The sequence below is a fragment of the Periplaneta americana genome, chromosome 6 (assembly GCF_040183065.1).
Source record: "Periplaneta americana isolate PAMFEO1 chromosome 6, P.americana_PAMFEO1_priV1, whole genome shotgun sequence".
In the NCBI taxonomy this organism is placed as follows: Eukaryota; Metazoa; Arthropoda; class Insecta; order Blattodea; family Blattidae; genus Periplaneta; species Periplaneta americana.
Window position 1 is genome coordinate 117795265 of NC_091122.1, and position 19817 is coordinate 117815081.

General features: G+C 34.9%; 1 protein-coding gene across 6 annotated transcripts in view; it reads left to right on the forward strand.

The window, feature by feature from the left end:
- The window catches only part of LOC138701673 (anoctamin-3), a 91980-nt gene that overhangs the window by 42314 nt on the left and 29849 nt on the right, over positions 1-19817 (forward strand). For all 6 annotated transcript variants that reach the window (XM_069828810.1, XM_069828811.1, XM_069828812.1 and 3 more), the window contains 8 exons: positions 3352-3491; positions 7906-8005; positions 8154-8261; positions 11422-11627; positions 13694-13860; positions 16541-16758; positions 17559-17723; positions 17828-17971. In XM_069828810.1, the coding sequence (XP_069684911.1) occupies positions 3352-3491; positions 7906-8005; positions 8154-8261; positions 11422-11627; positions 13694-13860; positions 16541-16758; positions 17559-17723; positions 17828-17971 (1248 nt within the window). The remainder of the gene's footprint in view (positions 1-3351; positions 3492-7905; positions 8006-8153; positions 8262-11421; positions 11628-13693; positions 13861-16540; positions 16759-17558; positions 17724-17827; positions 17972-19817) is intronic.

Genomic DNA, 19817 nt, shown 5'->3' on the forward strand with positions numbered 1-19817 from the left:
GAAATAATTATGGAGTCAAGTGATATTCAATTCAGACAATCGTCTGTGACAAAATTCTCCCTTGAAATACCGTGGATCGTAAGCAACTTTTTATCATTAATTATTTAATTAGTGGTAAGTTTTGAAAAAAAATCGGTTGAAGCTGCTCTAGTGGACATTGTTAATACATTTAATCATCAAACACACGTTATAATACACTACAAAAATATTGACTATCACATGCTTTAGCAATTCGCAAATACCTGAATGTGCAGGTACCTACAGTCCCAGAAAGACATAGATATTCTGAGTTCCTCGAACAATTATTTTCTCTTTATATCACAGTATAACAAATTATTATTAGAGTGCCAAATTGTAATAGCTTATCATCAGTCTTCTTTATTAGAGATGAAACGTAATAAATCGTGGCTCAAATGTGACCGACATGCTTAATGTGAATAATATACTGATATTAATTTACTGTAGGCCTACGGTAGGCCTACCAATGTTCTACTTCACTGCTACTGCTGCTAACTATTACTGCTAGGTACTAGTACTACTGCTGCTAATGCAGCTATTGCGATCACTGCTATTCTTATACCTGCTAATACTGAAACTAATATGGCTGCTGCTAATGCTAATGGGCCTACGGCTGCTGCTGCTACTGCTATGCTACAACTGCTACCTACTGTTTCTTTTAGATCACACTGCTGTCAGTTATGATCGTCACAGCACGATTGGTATCTCCACTAAACAGATTGCTCATGAAACATTAATTTGATTCCTTTTACAGTTAATTACATCTTATCAAATCAAGATATCGAGAACACTTTGTTTTGAGTCTTGCAAGTCTAACGAAGATAGAAATCTAGTTCTTGTGTGCTAAATGGTTTTATTTCCAAACGTAACATCTAAACTCAATGTGTAAAACAGAATTTTAAATGTGAAAAATTTAATTTTCGAAGTACATCCGCCCTATTTATACTACTACAAACCAGACTTACGTGAACTGAACTGATATTACTTGCAACATTTTATAAAAAAAAAAAATATATATATATATATAAACTTTTGTACCGGTACATCTAATTAAATACTTCTTCAATAACGTAAATAAATCTGAAGCTGAATCTCTTAATTCTTTCATTCATAGTGTTCTGCCCAATGGCAGGTCTTTCTCTGCAAACCCAGCATTCTCCAGTCTTTCCTATTTTCTGCCTTTTCTTTTAGTCTCCGCATATGATCCCTATATCTTAATGTCGTCTATTATTTGATATCTTCTTCCGTCCCGAACACTTCTCCCGTTCATCATTCCTTCCAGTGCATCCTTTAGTAGGCAGTTTGTTCTTCTCAGACAGTGACCTAAGCAATTCCTTTTTTTTTTCCTGGTCAGTTTCAGCAGTAAAAGCAATTATTAATATTTTTGAAAAGCTTGAATGAATTCTGTAATATCTCCCTTGCATTTATTGAACAAGTATAACTTGTGATATTGGAAGAATATAGACCTACTTGTCATAAAATCAACGTCGTTCCTGTTGTTGCAATCTTATTCTTTTATTGCAGACTTGCATTTTCAGCCCCGATAATGATATTTTGTTCTGTACTAGAATCTCCCCTTCTTTCTTTTATATCGATTTATTGATAAAAACAGTCACACAGTATCACAGACAAACTAAAATTTTATATCAACACTAGTTTCCATAAATTCATTTATATCACAAAAAGGATTTTTGATTAGCCAGTCACAAATACCACACCTAAATCTATTAAAATTAACAATATGTGCACTGTAAGCAAGTTTATTAAACATAGGCAATGCAATTGATGTAAACCATTGTTTAGACTTGGCTAATCTAACCCTAGGGGTCACAAGGTGGTAATTATGTCTTGTACCATAATGATGAATCTCACTATGTGGATAATAACTGTTTAAATTTGACTTAATTTTAATCAAACAACGGAAAATATACAAATTCACAACAGTTAAAATTCTTTCAGCAATAAACAAAGGTCTGCAGTGAGCATCAAAATCAGAATCAGTCAAAATGCATATTGCTTTTTTTTTTTTTTTTTGCAAAAGAAGTAACTTTATCAATTTTCTGACAATTTCCCCACAAATGAATACCATAAGTAATAATACTATTAAAAAAAGCAAAATATGAGGTTTTAAGAAATTCTTTAGGTACAAAGTATCTAAGTCTCTTTAGTAAATAGATTACTCTTCAATTAATGTGACCTTCCCATATCAACTTAGAGTCAAGCACAACACCCAAGAGTTTAACCTGTTGAATGGTATTATCACATACCTCTCTACGCAACGAAAATAAAATACTCTGAGTCTTGTTGTCATTAAGGCAAAGACCATTAGCCAAAAACCAAGAAGCAGCTATAACAAAGGATTGAGTGATTGTTACTTTCAATTCATTCACATTCCTATCAGTAACATAAAGTGTGGTATCATCTCCAAGTAAAACAGTTTCGATATCAATATTAAATGGCAAATCATTGATCATAAAAAGATATTAACAAAGGTCCCAGATAGCAGATCAATTGACTTTTTAATGTCCCAACACTGCGAGGAACGATTCAAAATAGTCCCAGTCGAATTTCAAACTTCCATACACTATGCTACTAGTACGTTTACTTTGTTTGCAGTGATGTGATTATTCGGCTCATGAAGAATAATGATTTGCAAATATAAATGTGATTTCCCTGAATACATTAATATGCCAACTGAAAAATATATTTTAAAATCAGCCCTCTTTCAATGTAAAAAAAAAGTGGATATGAGCCACGCAAGCCTTTAATGATGAACAGCCCCTGGAAATCAAGTATTGTAAAAAAAATTACGTATATTTCTGAAAATGCTTATTTTTTAACAATAAATTTTCATTTGTCTCAAGTATTTTCAGTACTGAGAAGTTTGCATAGCTGTATACAAAATTGCTCTCTGATGTAACGATACTAGAAATATTATTTGTATAATATAATTTGAGCAAGGCTTTGACTGTCAGGAGGCAGTTAACCAAACTTGCGTGAATCCTTACGCGACTATTTTGCCTGCCTCACAATGGCAAAGCTGCCTCTGTTTATAGTTAATAAGAATAATTTATTCACGTTATGAAAATGATGAAATAAAATTTAGCTGCAGAACAGGAAATATTGACAATACATACAACTCCATTTGCAGATATTTTTACATCGTAAATATACAGAAAAAAAGTGAAATTTTGGGGGCTTATATAATATACATTATGCAACATATTCTTCACTTTCCCACAAATCCAGGGAAGTTCTACCATTGATATAATTTTCAAACGTTTGAACGAGTACTTCTCATATGTAAAATAACAGTCTAATATGTATTTATAGGAAGTGGAAGAAGATACAGAAAGTAAGAAAAACTCCATACTACCCTATAAGTTCATGAAAATCTTCGAGTATGACCATTCCCGCATTGCAAAGGAGCCATCATTCTACACCGCAACATATCGACAGGATAAGGAAGAGCAGTAAGTGGATTGATAAGCTATGGTTTGATCGATGAAAGTAAACCTAATGTTTCTGACAAGCATCTAATAAGCAGAACAAACTGCTTAATCAGTTTTATAATACATGCTCACTTCAAAAAGTTTCCGAATATATTTATTTTCACCGAAATGAATGTTATGTAGTATATTTCTGTTTCTGGTTTTGGCATCATTCATGACGTCACTTCCATATAAGTTTCATGATCATAGTCGTTGTTGTTGTGTGGCAACTGGCTGTTGTTGTTTGTGTGATATTCGTTCGTCGCATTTCAGAATGTGGGATACAGAGCAACGCTCAAATATCAAATGTTGTGTTCTTTTGCACATATCTCCTTCAGAGACATTAAGAATGCTTCTGTTGAAGGAGCAATGAAAAAAAAACGTTTTCCTGAAGGTCGACCGGAGCGCTGGTCGTCTGTGGCCTTCATCACACAAACAACGACAGCCAGTTGCCACACAACAACAATGACTATGATTATGATACTTATAAGGAAGTGACGTTATGAATGATACCAACACCAGAAATAGAAATATACCACATAGCATTATTAATTTCGGCGAAAAAAAATTATTCCGGAAACTTTTTGAACGGAATAGTTTTCCGTTGTTGGTAACTCTGTAGCATCTATTACATGCTTTATGGTTGTGCTAACAGATCGAGTTACTTGTCAAAAATGTGACGCTGAAACGTGTGTTCAGGTTACTGCCCAGCGACAGTCCTGATGTATTTTATCTTTTGATGATTGGTTAATTAATATTAACCCGGCACACTCACAATCACACTCACATTCATACAAATTTCCAGACTCTAGACACCCAGGTAATTTTTCTTCTTCAAGAAAAATTCACCGGGAGCTGAGCACAGGAATCGAACCCGGGACCTCCGGATCTGCAAGCCAGCATGGAACGTAATAGTATAATCAAAGAATAAAGACGTTACTCTCAATCTCTATCAAATTCGGTACCATCCCTTAAATTTCTGTTCTTTGTACTGCCTTTGATTTCATCTGTCCATATATCGGTTCTGCTAGTACACAGCACTAGAGATTTCATTTTGCAACTTGCTTAACAATTTTGCGCCAGTGGTACAATCTAGAAGTAGTAGAAAGGACTCGTGCTATGAGCTGAGTTCGAGCATGAATTCGAATTGCTCGTGAACTGATTCTATGATAGAGTTTTCAGTGTGAAACGTTTATGCTCGGGTGTCAAATGAATAAAATGTAACGAAAATGTCAACATCTGACATCAGTTGCTTAGCAATGAATCAGCGTGAAACGTTTATGATCGAGTGTCAAATGGATAAAATGTTACGAAAATGTCAACATCTGACATCAGTTGCTTAGCAATGAATCAGCGTGAAACGTTTATGATCGAGTGTCAAAAGGATAAAATGTTACGAAAATGTCAACATCTGACATCAGTTGGTTAGCAATGGATCAGCGTGAAACGTTTATGATCGAGTGTCAAATGGATAAAATGTTACGAAAATGTCAAGATCTGATATCAGTTGCTTAGCAATGGATCAGCGTGAAACGTTTATGCTCGAGTGCCAAATAAATAAAATGTTACAAAAATTTCAACATCTGACATCAGTTGCTTAGCAGTGGATCAGCGTGAAACGTTTATGCTTGAGTGCCAAATAAATAAAATGTTATAAACATTTCAACATCTGACATCAGTTGTTTAGTAATGGATCAGCGTGAAAAGTTTATGCTTGAGTGTCAAATGGATAAAATGTTACAAAAATGTCAACATCTGACATCAGTTGCTTAGTACGAAAATGTCAACATCTGACATCAGTTGCTTAGTACGAAAATGTCAACATCTGATATCAGTTGCTTAGTAATGAATCAGCGTGAAACGTTTATGCTCGAGTGTCAAATGAATAAAATGTTACGAAAATGTCAACATCTGACATCAGTTGCTTAGCAATGGATCAGCGTGAAACGTTTATGCTCGAGTGTCAAATGAATAAAATGTTACGAAAATGTCAACATCTGACATCAGTTGCTTAGCAAGGGATCATTGTGAAACATTTATGCTCTTGTGTCAAATGAATAAAATGTTATGAAAATTTCAACATTTGGCGTCAGTTGCTTAGCAAAGACAATAAGTTAAGTCAAACTATTCTGACGTTAGTTGTTTAGCAACAGCAATGAGTTACCGGTACATCACACTATGCTGTAGTCACTTGCTTAGCAACGGATCATTAAGATGAAACAGTAATTCCATTTTAAATACTTGTACATTAATATACATCTTGATTACACACTTTTAACATTTCATACTACTTTAAGAATTAGTTATAAAAACAACTTTATATTGTTAAATTGTAACTAAATTGGCAAATTACCTTAGTTGATAGTTTCGACTGCAGTGTTAGTCATCTCCAGAACTAGTGAGGTCCTTCTTGTTTCTGGTTACATATATAATCTAGAGTTATACCCTATTATACGAATAATATGTAGTAGACTACAGTTCAAGCCCTATACAACTCGGCCCGAAACATCGCGGATATGGATGTAACATTGTAAGAAACGTGCCCCCGAAAATATCTTTATTAAATGATCATATTCCGATATACTGTACCACGGTCAAGCTATAACGAAGGGGAGGAGGTAAATGATGTCTCCCATAATCCCGTTATATGGTGATTCTATGGTTTTCCTTCCCCCCCATCCTAGGAGACGGTTCTCTCTCCGCCTATGGAAGTAGTCTATCATTGCAGAGAATTGGATCCATTTAGAAATTTTAAGTACTATAGAATTATTAGACCACAGTACGTTAAATTAAAATTAAGCGTTAAACTCTAGAATACAGGATGCAAGCAAACTGTTCCAACATTAGTGACCGTGTCGTGTCGAGTCTTGAACTAAAGGAGAGGAGAAACAATTGAAGATCAGTAAAAATAATTATTTAAGTATTCTGGTTTTTTTCTCTGGAATGATTACTTCACAAGCTTCTCTGTACAGTTGGCCTTGATTTCTCGCAATGTTGCGGCACGGTTTTTAGCTGCTTTCTCGCATCTGTATTCTAGAGTTGTTTCAAAATTAAGTTTAATTAGGTCTTGTTGCTTACATTACAGAAGAATTAATATTTGGTATTTTCAAGTAGGGCTCTACATATTCGTTTAAAGCTTTGCACCAAATTTGTTGGCCGAACATTCGAACATCTCCTTTAATTTAGACTAATTTGAAGTAAATGAATCGTTTCAAGCCGAAATTACTGACAGCCTTCGCCACTTAACAATTAATGTCAACGATATTGGAACCATTAATTCACGTAACATCCGTAAACAACTTCGTGTCACTTCTTATAATCAGTGGAGTAGATTACCTGGGAAAGGTAAAGGAATTACATTCTACTCTCACTGGAAAAAAAAAGGTAACACCAGGATTAGCAATAAGAAAGGTCTATATTGTGGCCAATGGACCGAGGCCATTAAAATGGGCACCAATGTTATCGCAGTTAGATCTCTCCCCGGTAGAAGCCTTAGCAATACCTATTGCAGGAGATGCAATGAGCTTGAAACGTTACCCCACGTGCTAGGTTTCTGCCCTCAGGGCGAATTACTGCGAATTGACAGACATAACACAGTCCGCTCAATAATTGCTAACAGATTAAGGGAATATGGTGAATACGAAGTATATGAGAAAGTTCAATGTCTTTCTACGGAAGGATCTACATGGCGTGCTGACATCATAATAATTGACCAAGATAAAAAAAAAACTGGTCTCATTCTTGACCCCACTGTAAGGTTCGAAATTAATGAAGCTCAACCAAAGCAGGTACATGAAGAGAAACGCGCTATTTACCTTCCATGCTGTGATGATCTCAGTCATAAATATAATATTCGAGATTGGAATTTCATTGGACTTATGTTTGGTGCGCGAGGAACAATTCCCAAATTTACATTGGAGATCCTCAGAAAATTAAAGGTTCCCGAAAAGACTCTTCAGACAATTGCATCAACCATTTTAAATTCTTCATTGAACATCATCAATCACCATCTCTATTCATCTTTATAATATTCAATGTATATTATTTATTTTCAATAAATGTTTATCGTTTTGATAGCTACCACATCTTGTCGCAGAATATTCTTTTTAAAAATGTCATTATGTATTTTTTTAACATTAATTTACATTTCCTTTTCTGTTCATTTGAATTGATTAGAAAGCCGATATTTTAAATCCAAGATTTGGACGGCTATCATTTCGATTGTTTAGTAATTATTATTTATAGTAAATTACGTTTTAACGTACAAACATTTCAAATGTATTGAGATTCATAAGAAAGCACTTCCGACCCATGGTTACTTGAAAATGAAAGAATTAATCCATTGCTAAAATATGTAGGCCCTATATTCATGACGATACCGTACTATCTTTCTTAGATTTATCATCAAAGATAGAGAGACATTCTTCACGGCAGCGCAAAGAAGTCAGGTGGTGTGGCAAATCATGATGAGGGCAAAGTATGACGATAGCGAGAAGGTGAGATTTTGTTTACTCAAATTGTAATTTTGTATACTTCAAATGCATTTTTATAAAGTTATGCTCAAATAGTTATCATAATTTATTTTATTCCTGTGTTGTATTTTATTCATAAAGATTGCAGTGGGATTTTAACTATTGATTTCAGGTGGGTATAAGAAGGCTTCTTAACAATGGTGCCTATCTCGCTGCTTTCCCTCTGCATGAAGGCAGCTACAAAGTTGATGCACCGAATGGAGCCAACTTGGACAGACGGGTGAGTTCAACGCACAATAAAAGTGTTAATATTGTATACGTATATCAGTTCAATTTATTTTCAATAGAAGTAAAATACAAAAAGGGCATTAATGATAATAGATAATAAAAAAGAATAGGTACTGAATATAAGAACGAGAAACCAAGACACAGCGAACATTAGCGTAGTCGGCTGGTAAGGTTTGGGAATACTCCTAGCTGGAAAGCTAATACAAAGATCTACTCTGTCGCAGTGTTGGGTTATAGCGACCCTCCTCCAAATAGTACATTTATCAACAGTAATCTCACTAGAGGTTTCGATTTATCTAGAGAAAATCAAAACTCGAGTGGGATTTAATTGACTGTTACACGATTAGAAGAAAGTATATAAAGGTCAGAAGAATAAAGTTCTCTAATAAAATATTAACTGACTTACTAAAATTATGTTTCACTAATGTTAGCTTCACCAAAGAGTTTGAACGGAGTCGCCATTTTCAGTTGACTATCTATCCGGTAAACAAGTGACGATCGCAAAGCATGTTTTGTAGTAAATTACCGTAAAGAATTTGCGATTTGAAATGTTGGCAAACAAAGAAACAAATGATAAGGAGGTGATAAAAACAGAAGAAAGTATATAAAAATTAGAAGAAATAAAATGCTCTAATACAATAAAATAGGTATTAATTGACTTAATAAAATTCTATTTCACTAATATTAGCTTCACCAAAACGTTTGAACGGAGCCGCCATTTTCAGTTGACTATCTATGCGGGAAACAAATGATGATCGCAAGGCATGTTTTATAGTACCGTAAAGAATTTGCAGTTTGAAATGTTGGCAAACAAAGAAACAAATGCTAGGGAAGTGATAAAAACGAACAAATGCTAGGAAAATGATAAAACTGTAGCGATAAACAGCCATGATTGGTTGAAATACGTCCTTTCGTACCGTTTTATTGGTCAAAAGTAGTATGACTTAGTAAAAAGTGTAATAGTCAATGTAACTAACTGGTTACAAAATATGTTGATCGCTTCCAACTCGCAATCATTGCACAATAAATTGTATGGTTATTGATGTGTTGTTGCAATGCAGTTTTTATTACTCCTGATGAATATTAATTTACGTAAAAAAATCCTCTTGATTGCCAGTACAGTTATATTAGATTTTGTCTTCGAAGTAGGCAATCCAATTCGTCTCAAGATTAGCACAGTAGAAGCGTTGTCAGCTGGAAATCGGGAAATGTTATTGAATGGAATGGAGCTCAGAAATGAATGATGCTGATTTTTAACTTAGGAAAACGAAAGAAACCTTAGAAAAATCCCAACTGCGATCTTTTCCGCCACAAGTCACTGTTAATTTTTCATTGAGCTAAATGACAGCTGTGAGCAGTATGGAATGAAGATAAATGCAAATAAGACAAAGATCATGGTTACAGGAAGAAAAATAAAGAAGGTAAAAGTGCGAATTCGAAATGAAGCAGTAGAACAAGTGGACAGCTTCGAATACTTCGAGTTTACTATAAGCAGTAACATGAACTGCTGCTAGGAAGTCAAAAGGATAACAAAAGAAGCTTTTAATATAAAGGAGCATCTTCTGCGGAACTCGAAAAAAGAACTAAGGAAGATACTAGCGAAGTGCTTTGTGTGGAGTGTGGCATTGTACGGTGCAGAAACATTGACATTACGACGAATTGAAGAGAAGCGAATATAAGCACTTGAAAAGTGGATATGGAGAAAATGGAGCATGTGAAATGGAGAGACAGAATAAGAAATGAAATTGTGTTGGAAGGAGTGGGTTAAGAAAGAATGATGCTGAAACTGATCAGGAAGAGAAAAAGGAATTGGCTAAGAAGAAACTAACTACTGAAGGATGCACTGGAAGGAATGGTGAACGTGAAAAAAGTTCGGGACAGGAGAAGATATCAGATGATAATCGACATTAAGATATATGGATCATATACGGAGACTAAGAGGAAGGCAGAAAATAGGAAAGATTGGAGAATGGTGGGTTTGCAGTGAAAGACCTGCCATGGTGCAGAACACTATGAATGAATGAATGATTCCTAGAACTGACCGGGAATCGAACTGAATTTCCGCAGGGATTTATCTACCCAGTTTTTTCTCTCTCTGTGAGGCCAGGAGGGGAACATCCCTATGCACCGCGACCTGAGGTCTATTGTGCACCCCTGGGATGAGTTGCAAGCCCACCGACCGCACCCACGCCGAACCGACCTATCCGCTAACACCCTAACGACCAGTCCCGCCATCCCTTCAAGTCTGTGTACCATTCCACTCCAACAGCCCCTCCACATTCCCCCCTCAAAAGATCTGAGGTGTACGCCACCCCTCCCGTATATCTACCCAGTTACTAAGTATTTTATGATGTATTTTAGTAAAATGGTTACCTTGTGTTATCTGTTATACAGACAATTACAAATTTTCACAGCCTCTAGAGAACTCTGTCAAATTCATAATTCTCTGAAACTGCTGTAAGAACTCTCAATAAGGGTACTTTTCAGTTGATTCCAGCACACTAATAGATTAAAAAGAAGTGAACTTGCTAATTCGCCAGAAAAGAAAACGCATCTGTTGAAGTGCTTATCAAAACAGTAGATATTACAAAGAAATATAAAATAAACTTAGCGTTAGTAGCCGAAGAAAACAATTTGAGATGCTGCCAAGTCAGCTTACTATATTAGATATCCTAGGTCAGATCGAATGATTCCAGCTATATATAGACCTAGATCATATATAGGCCTACCCAGATTGCTCGGCTTATAGGCTTTGACGGTAACAACTTTTGTCAGATTTACTATGCTGCCATCTAGTTGTTACATAAGGAGTCACGTCATAACTCCCATTTGAATTGCATTAGCGACTGTATTGTCATCTCGTGTTCGTTTACGGCGGACAGGTGGCGATCCTGGCGGTTGTTTTCTTCAAAGTGCTACCGATTTTAACATAGGGATGAGCAATCTGTTATATATATTATGTGATCTGGGATGTAGATTATGACAGTCTTGCATAACACCTGCACACTTTCTGCCTTTTCATGCGCTCATTGTGTCTTGTACAGAAATGCAAACACTTCATGAACAAGGATCACCTTTTAGCATAAAAAACACACACACAAATTATCCGTACATTAATTGCTAATAATTATATGTTTTTGTTTTCCTTTTAGCTCCTGTACACAGAGTGGGCTCGTCCCAGCAGATGGTTCAAGAAGCAACCGCTGTGGCTTATTAAAAAGTATTTTGGTGAGAAGATAGGGCTCTATTTTGCCTGGCTTGGTTTCTACACAGAAATGCTCATCCCAGCCTCTGTTGTCGGGCTTCTCTGCTTCTTCTACGGTCTCCTATCCATGAACTCCAGCGATAATATTCCGAGGTACTTTACAGTTACGAATTACACACAGTACGTATTTTCTTAATTTGTGATAAAGGTAATATTTTATTAAAGTACAGCCGAACCTTAGTGATAGAAATATATCTAGTAAAAGTGTGATTGAAAGACAAGGAAGTCTTAGCCCTTAAAGGAACTGACAAGCAAACATTCTGATAGGAGCAGATAAAAAAGCTATTTTTTTCTTCCACCATGTTAATAATGTAAAAACAAGTGCTTATGCAAATTTTGACCACTGGACCGTAATTACGAGGGCCGTAAAAAAGTACGTACGCCAGGGGCCGTTAACAGAAAGAAAACACAATTTCATTGGAAAAATTTATTGGAACAGACACAGCAATTGTTGAACTATTTTTCAACATATTCCTCACCGGAACTGAGACATTTGTCATATCATGCGATCGACAGAGAGGTGCAGACGGCTGTCAAACGCTGGTTCCGATCTCAGGGGGCTGAATTCTACGATACAAAGATACAAAAATTAATCTCATGGTATGACAAATGTCTGAATTCCAATGGAGGATATGTTGACAAATAGTGCAGTAATTGCCGTATCTGTTTCAATAAATATTTCCAAGCAATTATGCTTTTTTTCTGTAAACGGTCCCCGGGAAAATCACTTTGTGGATTACATGTGTGTGATTCATTAAATTTTAATACAGTAAAACGTCTTTTATACGTTTCACACTTTTGCATCTTCCACACTTTTCCGTTTTCTTTTCTGAGATCCCGGCAAAATTCTTTCACTTTTCATGTTAATCTATTTCGGTTATCACGATAAGTTTTACGTTTATTCATTTTTTACACTTATACGATCGTACTTTAAACTCTAAGACTCCCAGTAAATACGAAACGTCATTTACACGTTCTTAAATCAGTTTTTCTCGAAATTAGGTTTGCCGTGAAAATGTCAGAATGCACAAATACAGTACGTGTTCACTGTTAAAATTCGGCCACTTTGAAATTCGTGGAAATTCGAAGCTGCTCATGCTTCACTCCAACAGTCTTTTGTCCTTTAATGACGCTGTTACTGCTTTAGAAACAGTCAAAACGTTTCGTAACATATCATATTGTAAATGGCATATTATGGAACAGTTATCCACATTTGAGGGTATGGTTTATTCCTTAGGAGCAAGCAGTCCAAAATAACTTTTTTTTTTGTAATATAACAACATGTTATTAAATTAAGATCATACGGTAAAAACAAGGTATCTACGCCAATTTCGTAAAATTATCTGGATTTCAATTCGAAATGTAATATATCAGCCTACTTTGGTTCTAAGCAGCTAATATTTCTTACAAATAGTCCTACATTTTTCAAGAACATGTTTTATAAATTTGAGTACTGTATTTAGACTCAAAAATGGCTGAACTATGAAGTTCTAAATTTCTTTTGCGAAAATTTTACAAAATTGACTTACGGTAACTTATTCTTTGCATACAGTCTTCAAATACTATTTCAGATGCTATTAAATGTCTTTTCAGTTATACATTTATCTCACATACGTACAAAAGTGTACAAATGAAGTTATACTGTACTTATTATTTTTTGGAGATCATAATTTTGAAAAAAAGAAGACAATGAAAAGAAATAGCGCGTAAGTCTTTGTAACTGAATGAGGTTCAAGGTCTGTTTAAATAAAGCTTTCCGTTGTAAAAGTGATAGATACAATAGCCTCATTGGGGATGAAGAGATCAGGACTAAATTAATATGTCTCTAGTCATATTCTCTCCTGCTCTATCTTAACTTTAATGGTAACTTAGACTATTCACTAAAGTTTCTTTGTTTTCTTTCGTTTATTTATGTTATAAAACATACAGAGAAAGTACAGATGAATCAGCTAAATTTAAAGACAAACGAGAGCAACTTCATAACAACAAAATTAACTCCCATAATGCAAAGCATAATAGATACCGTACCATATCTAAACTTAATAATAATAATAATAATAATAATAATAATAATAATAATAATAATAATAATAATAATAATTTCCTTGGAATATATATTCAGAAAGTATAATTAATATCTGCTCTGTTATTTGTTTCAGTAAGGAAATATGTGACGCTGAAATTGGTGGGAAGATCATCATGTGCCCCCTCTGTGACAAAGTATGTGACTATCAGAAACTGAATTCTTCGTGTGTCTTTGCAAAGATCACATACTTATTCGATAATCCTGCCACAGTCTTCTTCGCAATATTCATGTCTTTTTGGGGTAAGTGTAGCTATAGTACCTATTCTGGAATAGCAACGAGAAAATTGATAATATAGGCTTTCTCATGAAGACATGCATTTTATGAATGTAGCCTATAATAAAAATTGTAAAAAATAAAAAATATTCACTGTGAGTAACACAGTGTGTACATACAAAATACTAGTTACTTTATTTTGATGAACTAAATTAATATAAAACATGTAAATATAATGTAGACAGAATTACAATTTCAATTAAGAATTTTATATTTCTTGATATCTGAAGTTCCACTTTTCTGGTCTAGGTTGTAAAATAGCACACATTTTGTTTTTAAAAAGTCCTTAAATTAGTACTTAGGCTGTATATACTGGTAACAAATACAGAATGATTACAGTTGAGTTAAAACTTGTATGGATAGGGAGTTCCTATACAGACCGGTCTCACTCCAACTTCTACCCAACAAAATCTGTTGGCGGGCGGCGAGTGGTCGTACGTCGGCTTACGGATAGGTCCGTGTACGCTTCTCTCCGTTGACCGGTTCCACTCCACTCCTTACCGCTTAGCTTCCTCGGGATGGGAACTCCGCACTACCGTCACTGAGTTCACGGAACATGGCTACCTGGGACAGGTCTGCATAGGAACTCTCTGGATATGAGCATCTAAATTTTTGTTTATAGGAAAAAAGTAAAAAAATTTCATTTCTGCCCATACAATGAATAAAACCTGTAATAAAATAGCAATTCATCTTCAATTATTCAATGCAGTTCTATAAATATGTTTTTAAAATAGCACTACACTGGTCTCCTTCCAGCAATACAGTCTGTCCAAAATTTTATTATCTCTTTTATATGTGAGACATAGATGTGTCTTGGGATTTATGAGTTATGATGACACCATGACTCAGCCTTGATAATATTAAATCGCATATTATTGGTATTATTATTATTATTATTATTATTATTATTATTATTATTATTATTATTATTATTATTAATTAGGAACATTAAATCCAGACGATTGAGATGGGCAGGCCATGTAGCACGTATGGGCGAATCCAGAAATGGATATAGAGTGTTAGTTGGGAGGCCGGAGGGAAAAAGACCTTTGGGAGGTCGAGACGTAGATGGGAGGATAATATTAAAATGGAATAGAGAGTGGATTAATCTTGCACAGGATAGGGACCGATGGCGGACTTACGTGAGGGCGGCAATGAACCTTCGGGTCCTTAAAACCCATTTGTAAGTAAGTATTATTATTATTATTATTATTATTATTATTATTATTATTATTATTATTATTATTATATCTTTTCGCACATTTTTTACCCTGTACGGAGGATGGACCCGAAGCCTTGCACTGCAACCTGAGACTTATTGTGCTTACCACTCCTATTCTTGTGAATGATTGGGTAACCGAACGGCCGCGCTCTTGTACAAGTACAGCATGCCGCACCGTGAACTTAATTTGGGTTATGGTGTGGATGATGTTGATGATTATGATGATGATGATGATGATATGTGAACTAATGATGGCGAAATGAGTCCGAGATCCAACGCCGGAAGTTACCCAACAATTCTGCTTCAATTGAAGGAAAACAAACCAAAACAGGGAACTTGTCCCAACCAGGATTTGAACCCGGACCCGTTCGTTTCACGGCCAGACGCACTAACCGTTACTCCACAGCGGTGGACATTTTTGCACACTACTCCATAAAATATTTTTATTATTTCTTTTGCACATTACTCCATAGAAGATTATTATTATTATTATTATTATTATTATTATTATTATTATTATTATTATTATTATTATTATTACTACTACTACTACTACTACTACTACTACTACTACTACTACTACTATTAGTCATCAGGTTGCGGATAGAGGAGACGGCCTTGAGATATGGAGGGTAGCTGCGAATATATTGAATAAGCAGTCGTGGTCAGCCGATAAGGGGTAGTCCTCCAGTTTGGGAGTTGGGCGAAGGGCTAACAACCCATCACCGTAAAAAACAGCTTGTTACGAATTCATACAATAAGCCTCGGAATGAGACTGATTTTCTGTATGGTTGTGAAACCTGGACTCTCACTTCGAGAGAGGAACAGAGATTAAGGGTGTTTGAGAATAAGGTTTTTAGGAAAATATTTGGGGCTAAGAGGGATGAAGTTACAGAAGAATGGAGAAAGTTACACAACACGGAACTGCACGCATTGTATTCTTCACCTGACATAATTAGGAACATAAAATCCAGACGTTTGAGATGGGCAGGGCATGTAGCACGTATGGGCGAATCCATAAATGTATATAGAGTATTAGTTGGGAGACCGGAGGGAAAAATACCTCTGGGGAGATCGAGACGTAGATGGAAGGATAATATAAAAATGGATTTGAGGGAGGTGGGATATGATGATAGAGACTGGATTAATCTTACTCAGGATAGGGATTGCTGGCGGGCTTATGTGAGGGCGGCAATGAACCTCCGGGTTTCTTAAAAGCCATTTGTAAGTTGTTATTATTATTATTATTATTATTATTATTATTATTATTATTATTATTATTATTATTATTATTATTATTATTATTATGTCCTTTTTTTGCACATTAGTCCATAAAAGATAAATTATTTCGAATGCATGTTTTTCACATACTGTCAAAGCTATTCACTCCATTGCCGTTGCTTATCGTGTGATGTGTATTTCAGCTACTACATTCCTGGAATTGTGGAAAAGACGGCAAGCTGTGATAGTTTGGGAGTGGGACCTGCAAAACGTTGAAGATGACGAGGATCCGCGTCCAGAGTTCGAAACGTCTGTGAAAACTTTCCGTGTTAACCCAGTCACAATGGAGAAAGAACCCTATCTTCCAACGTGGAGCAAGGTGTGGAGGTTCATGGCCACCACGTCAGCCGTCATGTTCATGGTATGTAGGCATATTGTTCTCCTCTGCAGGTGCTATTTCTAGTCTCATTGGTCATTAATTTCAATTCTGAAAGTTTAACATTTCAAATGGCTCAAATAGTTTTAAGAACTTTCTAATAAAATTCTTCATTACCTCACATAGGATATCGATTATACAGGGTGATTCAGTGACTATGTTACAAACTCTTAGGGATGATAGAGGATACAGATATGAACAACTTTCATAACTTTGATTCCAGGAAATTAGGTAAAATCTTCTTCCTTCCCCTTCTAAGATCAATATGGAACGAAGAAGATTTTTTTTACATTTTAAATAGCATTTTTGTAGTTCTTTGGGCATTTTTGCTTTTAAATACCGGTAGACTCTTTTTGTTTTAAATATACTGTACTTATAATATAGGCAGAAATAGTTTTTAGGCATTTATAGTATTACTTATATGGTTAATTTAGGCGTTTTTAGGTCATATAGAATTTTAATAGGAGAGTCCTGTTTGTATGAAACGTAGAGATATCTGAATAACATACGTCTATCACGTAGCAAACAAAATAGGCACGGAACTAGAAATCCGTTGCCTAGTGTTGAGTCTTGGGTGAATCATTACCAGCCTGAGACAAAGCGTGCATCATGCTGCAGAGATGCTGCCATCTTGCAACTGCTGCTTCTGTCTTTTGATTGTGAGCACATCAAAAATAGTGCCATCTAGTGGTGATAGCTACAGACGCCTTATTAAAACACATAGTCGCTATTTTTTAAAAAATTATAATTTATTTGTTGACTCTTCCTCATCTTTCTGCACACAGATGTGTGTGGTTCTCGGAGCTGTTCTGGGGACAATAATATATCGAATATCTGTCGTGACGGTCATCTACGGCAGTGGCGAGCAATTCCTCAAGCAGCATGCCAAAATCTTCACATCCATCACAGCTGCTGTAATCAACTTGGTGCTCATTATGATCCTCACAAAGGTAAAAAAATGTTGATTAAAGACACATCGACAATTTATAGACGGATAGTTTATTACCTGTTCACATGTTTAACTATTTTACACATATTTATTATGCTGTTTCAGCTCTACCAAAGGTTAGCCCTGTGGCTTACAAATTTGGAAAATCCGCGAACACAGACAGAATATGAAGACAGCTACACATTCAAGATATTTGTGTTTCAGTTTGTAAACTTCTATTCTTCGCTCATCTACATTGCATTTTTTAAGGTATGAATCTCAAATATGGTACACTGATTGCAGGAGAAGGTAGATAGAATAAAAATTATTTATAGGTGTATAATAGGGATTTGTGGTTACGTTGAAGAGTTATTACCGGTACTCACCTTATAAAAACACTTCTCTAATGGCAGCCTACATTCACTTAAGTTTTATTTAATGAAGCACATGGAAAAATTAAAATATAAATACAAATACTATTAGGTTCAGAAAGTTTCCGGAACATATTTTTTTTCGCCGAAATTAATCATTTTATGTGGTATATTTCTGTTTCTGGTGTTGACATCAATGATGACGTCAAATTCCGTATACGTTTCATGATCATAGTCGTTGTTGTTGTGTGGCAACTGGCTATTGTTGTTTGTGTGACATTCGTTCGTCGCATTTCAGAATGTAGGATGCAAAGCAGCGCGCATACATTAACTTTTGTGTCTTTTTGCACATATTTCCTTCAGAGATATTAAGAATGCTTATGGTGAAGCAGCAATGAAACCTTTTGAACCGAGTAATGTAATATTCAATTACCTATAAAATTTTAAAATCAAGTAATTTAACATACCGGTACCTACAGTATATTGTTTAAAAGTCGCTCATTGTTTAGGGAATCCATTTAATACTTTTTAACTTTAACAATGTATGAAACTATTCTACATCGAAAGTAATTTTTTCTCTATGCCCCAATAAATATCAATTACACAACACAGTATGCATACCTACATTGAAGAGGACGATTTAGATGGGTGTGAATGCTGATGAAAATTATAAAATTGCAATGTTTCAAATGTTAGGTCTGCCTACGGATTCAGGTAAAATATGAAGGAACAGGAATTTTACTCGTTGACTTGAAGTCTGGTTAGCTGTTTGTAATGGCTATAACTGCTATACCAACAGAATTAATTTGCTTTTTTCTTACCAGAAAACAGCGATACATTCTTCTTCGAAGCGTCGTGTTTTTCTAATTCTCATCAGCGATTACATTAAGAATCTCACTTTCTCAATAAGTTGTCATTGCTTTTCTTACAGTTTTATATTTCGTAAACCAATACATTTTACATATTTACTAGCCGTACCCGTGCGCTCCGCTGCACCTGTTAGAAATAAATATAAAGTAATTACATAATTAAAATAGGACGTTTGATCCAGGGAACATTCGTGTTTGATAGAAGGATAAATCGTTTAATATATTACTTAATTTAAATTGTATTTAAATAATTGAAATGCGATCATTTTGGTCCAGAGAGTACTCATTTGGTGCAATGACAAAATTCTTTTAACATATTTCTTATTTGTTATTACATGCAACCATAGTTTAATGAATGTACAAAATAGCCTATCAAGTTTTCTGTGCATAAGAAGCTATTTTAATCTTACCTGTCCTCGATTCACTCAGAAGTTACTGTAATAACCAGGGAAAGGATTTATATGTAAATACATATTTACTTATAAAGCTAATATAATTTATATTTTGCATTATCTTTATGTTTCACAATGTGTAGGGTTGAAAAATCCTACTTTTATTTTCCATATTTTTCCATATTTTAGAGTTTAGTACATATTTTCGTTAATTTCCATATATTTTCCATATTTCATATAAAACAGTCCATATTATATTAGGTTTAACAATAAAACAAAACAAAATTCCATTAACTTTTAAAAATACATTTCAACAATAGAGATTTAAACACATGTTCAGTAATCCCTTTAACATCAGAGTTATTTGAAAATTAGCAGTCCTATCAACAATGGGAAAGTAAGTTACAAAACTGTATTAATTTAATTTAAAATTTTTAACAGACTTCAGTTGTGCAGCTCAACAGTTAAATGCCAGTCAGAGTAC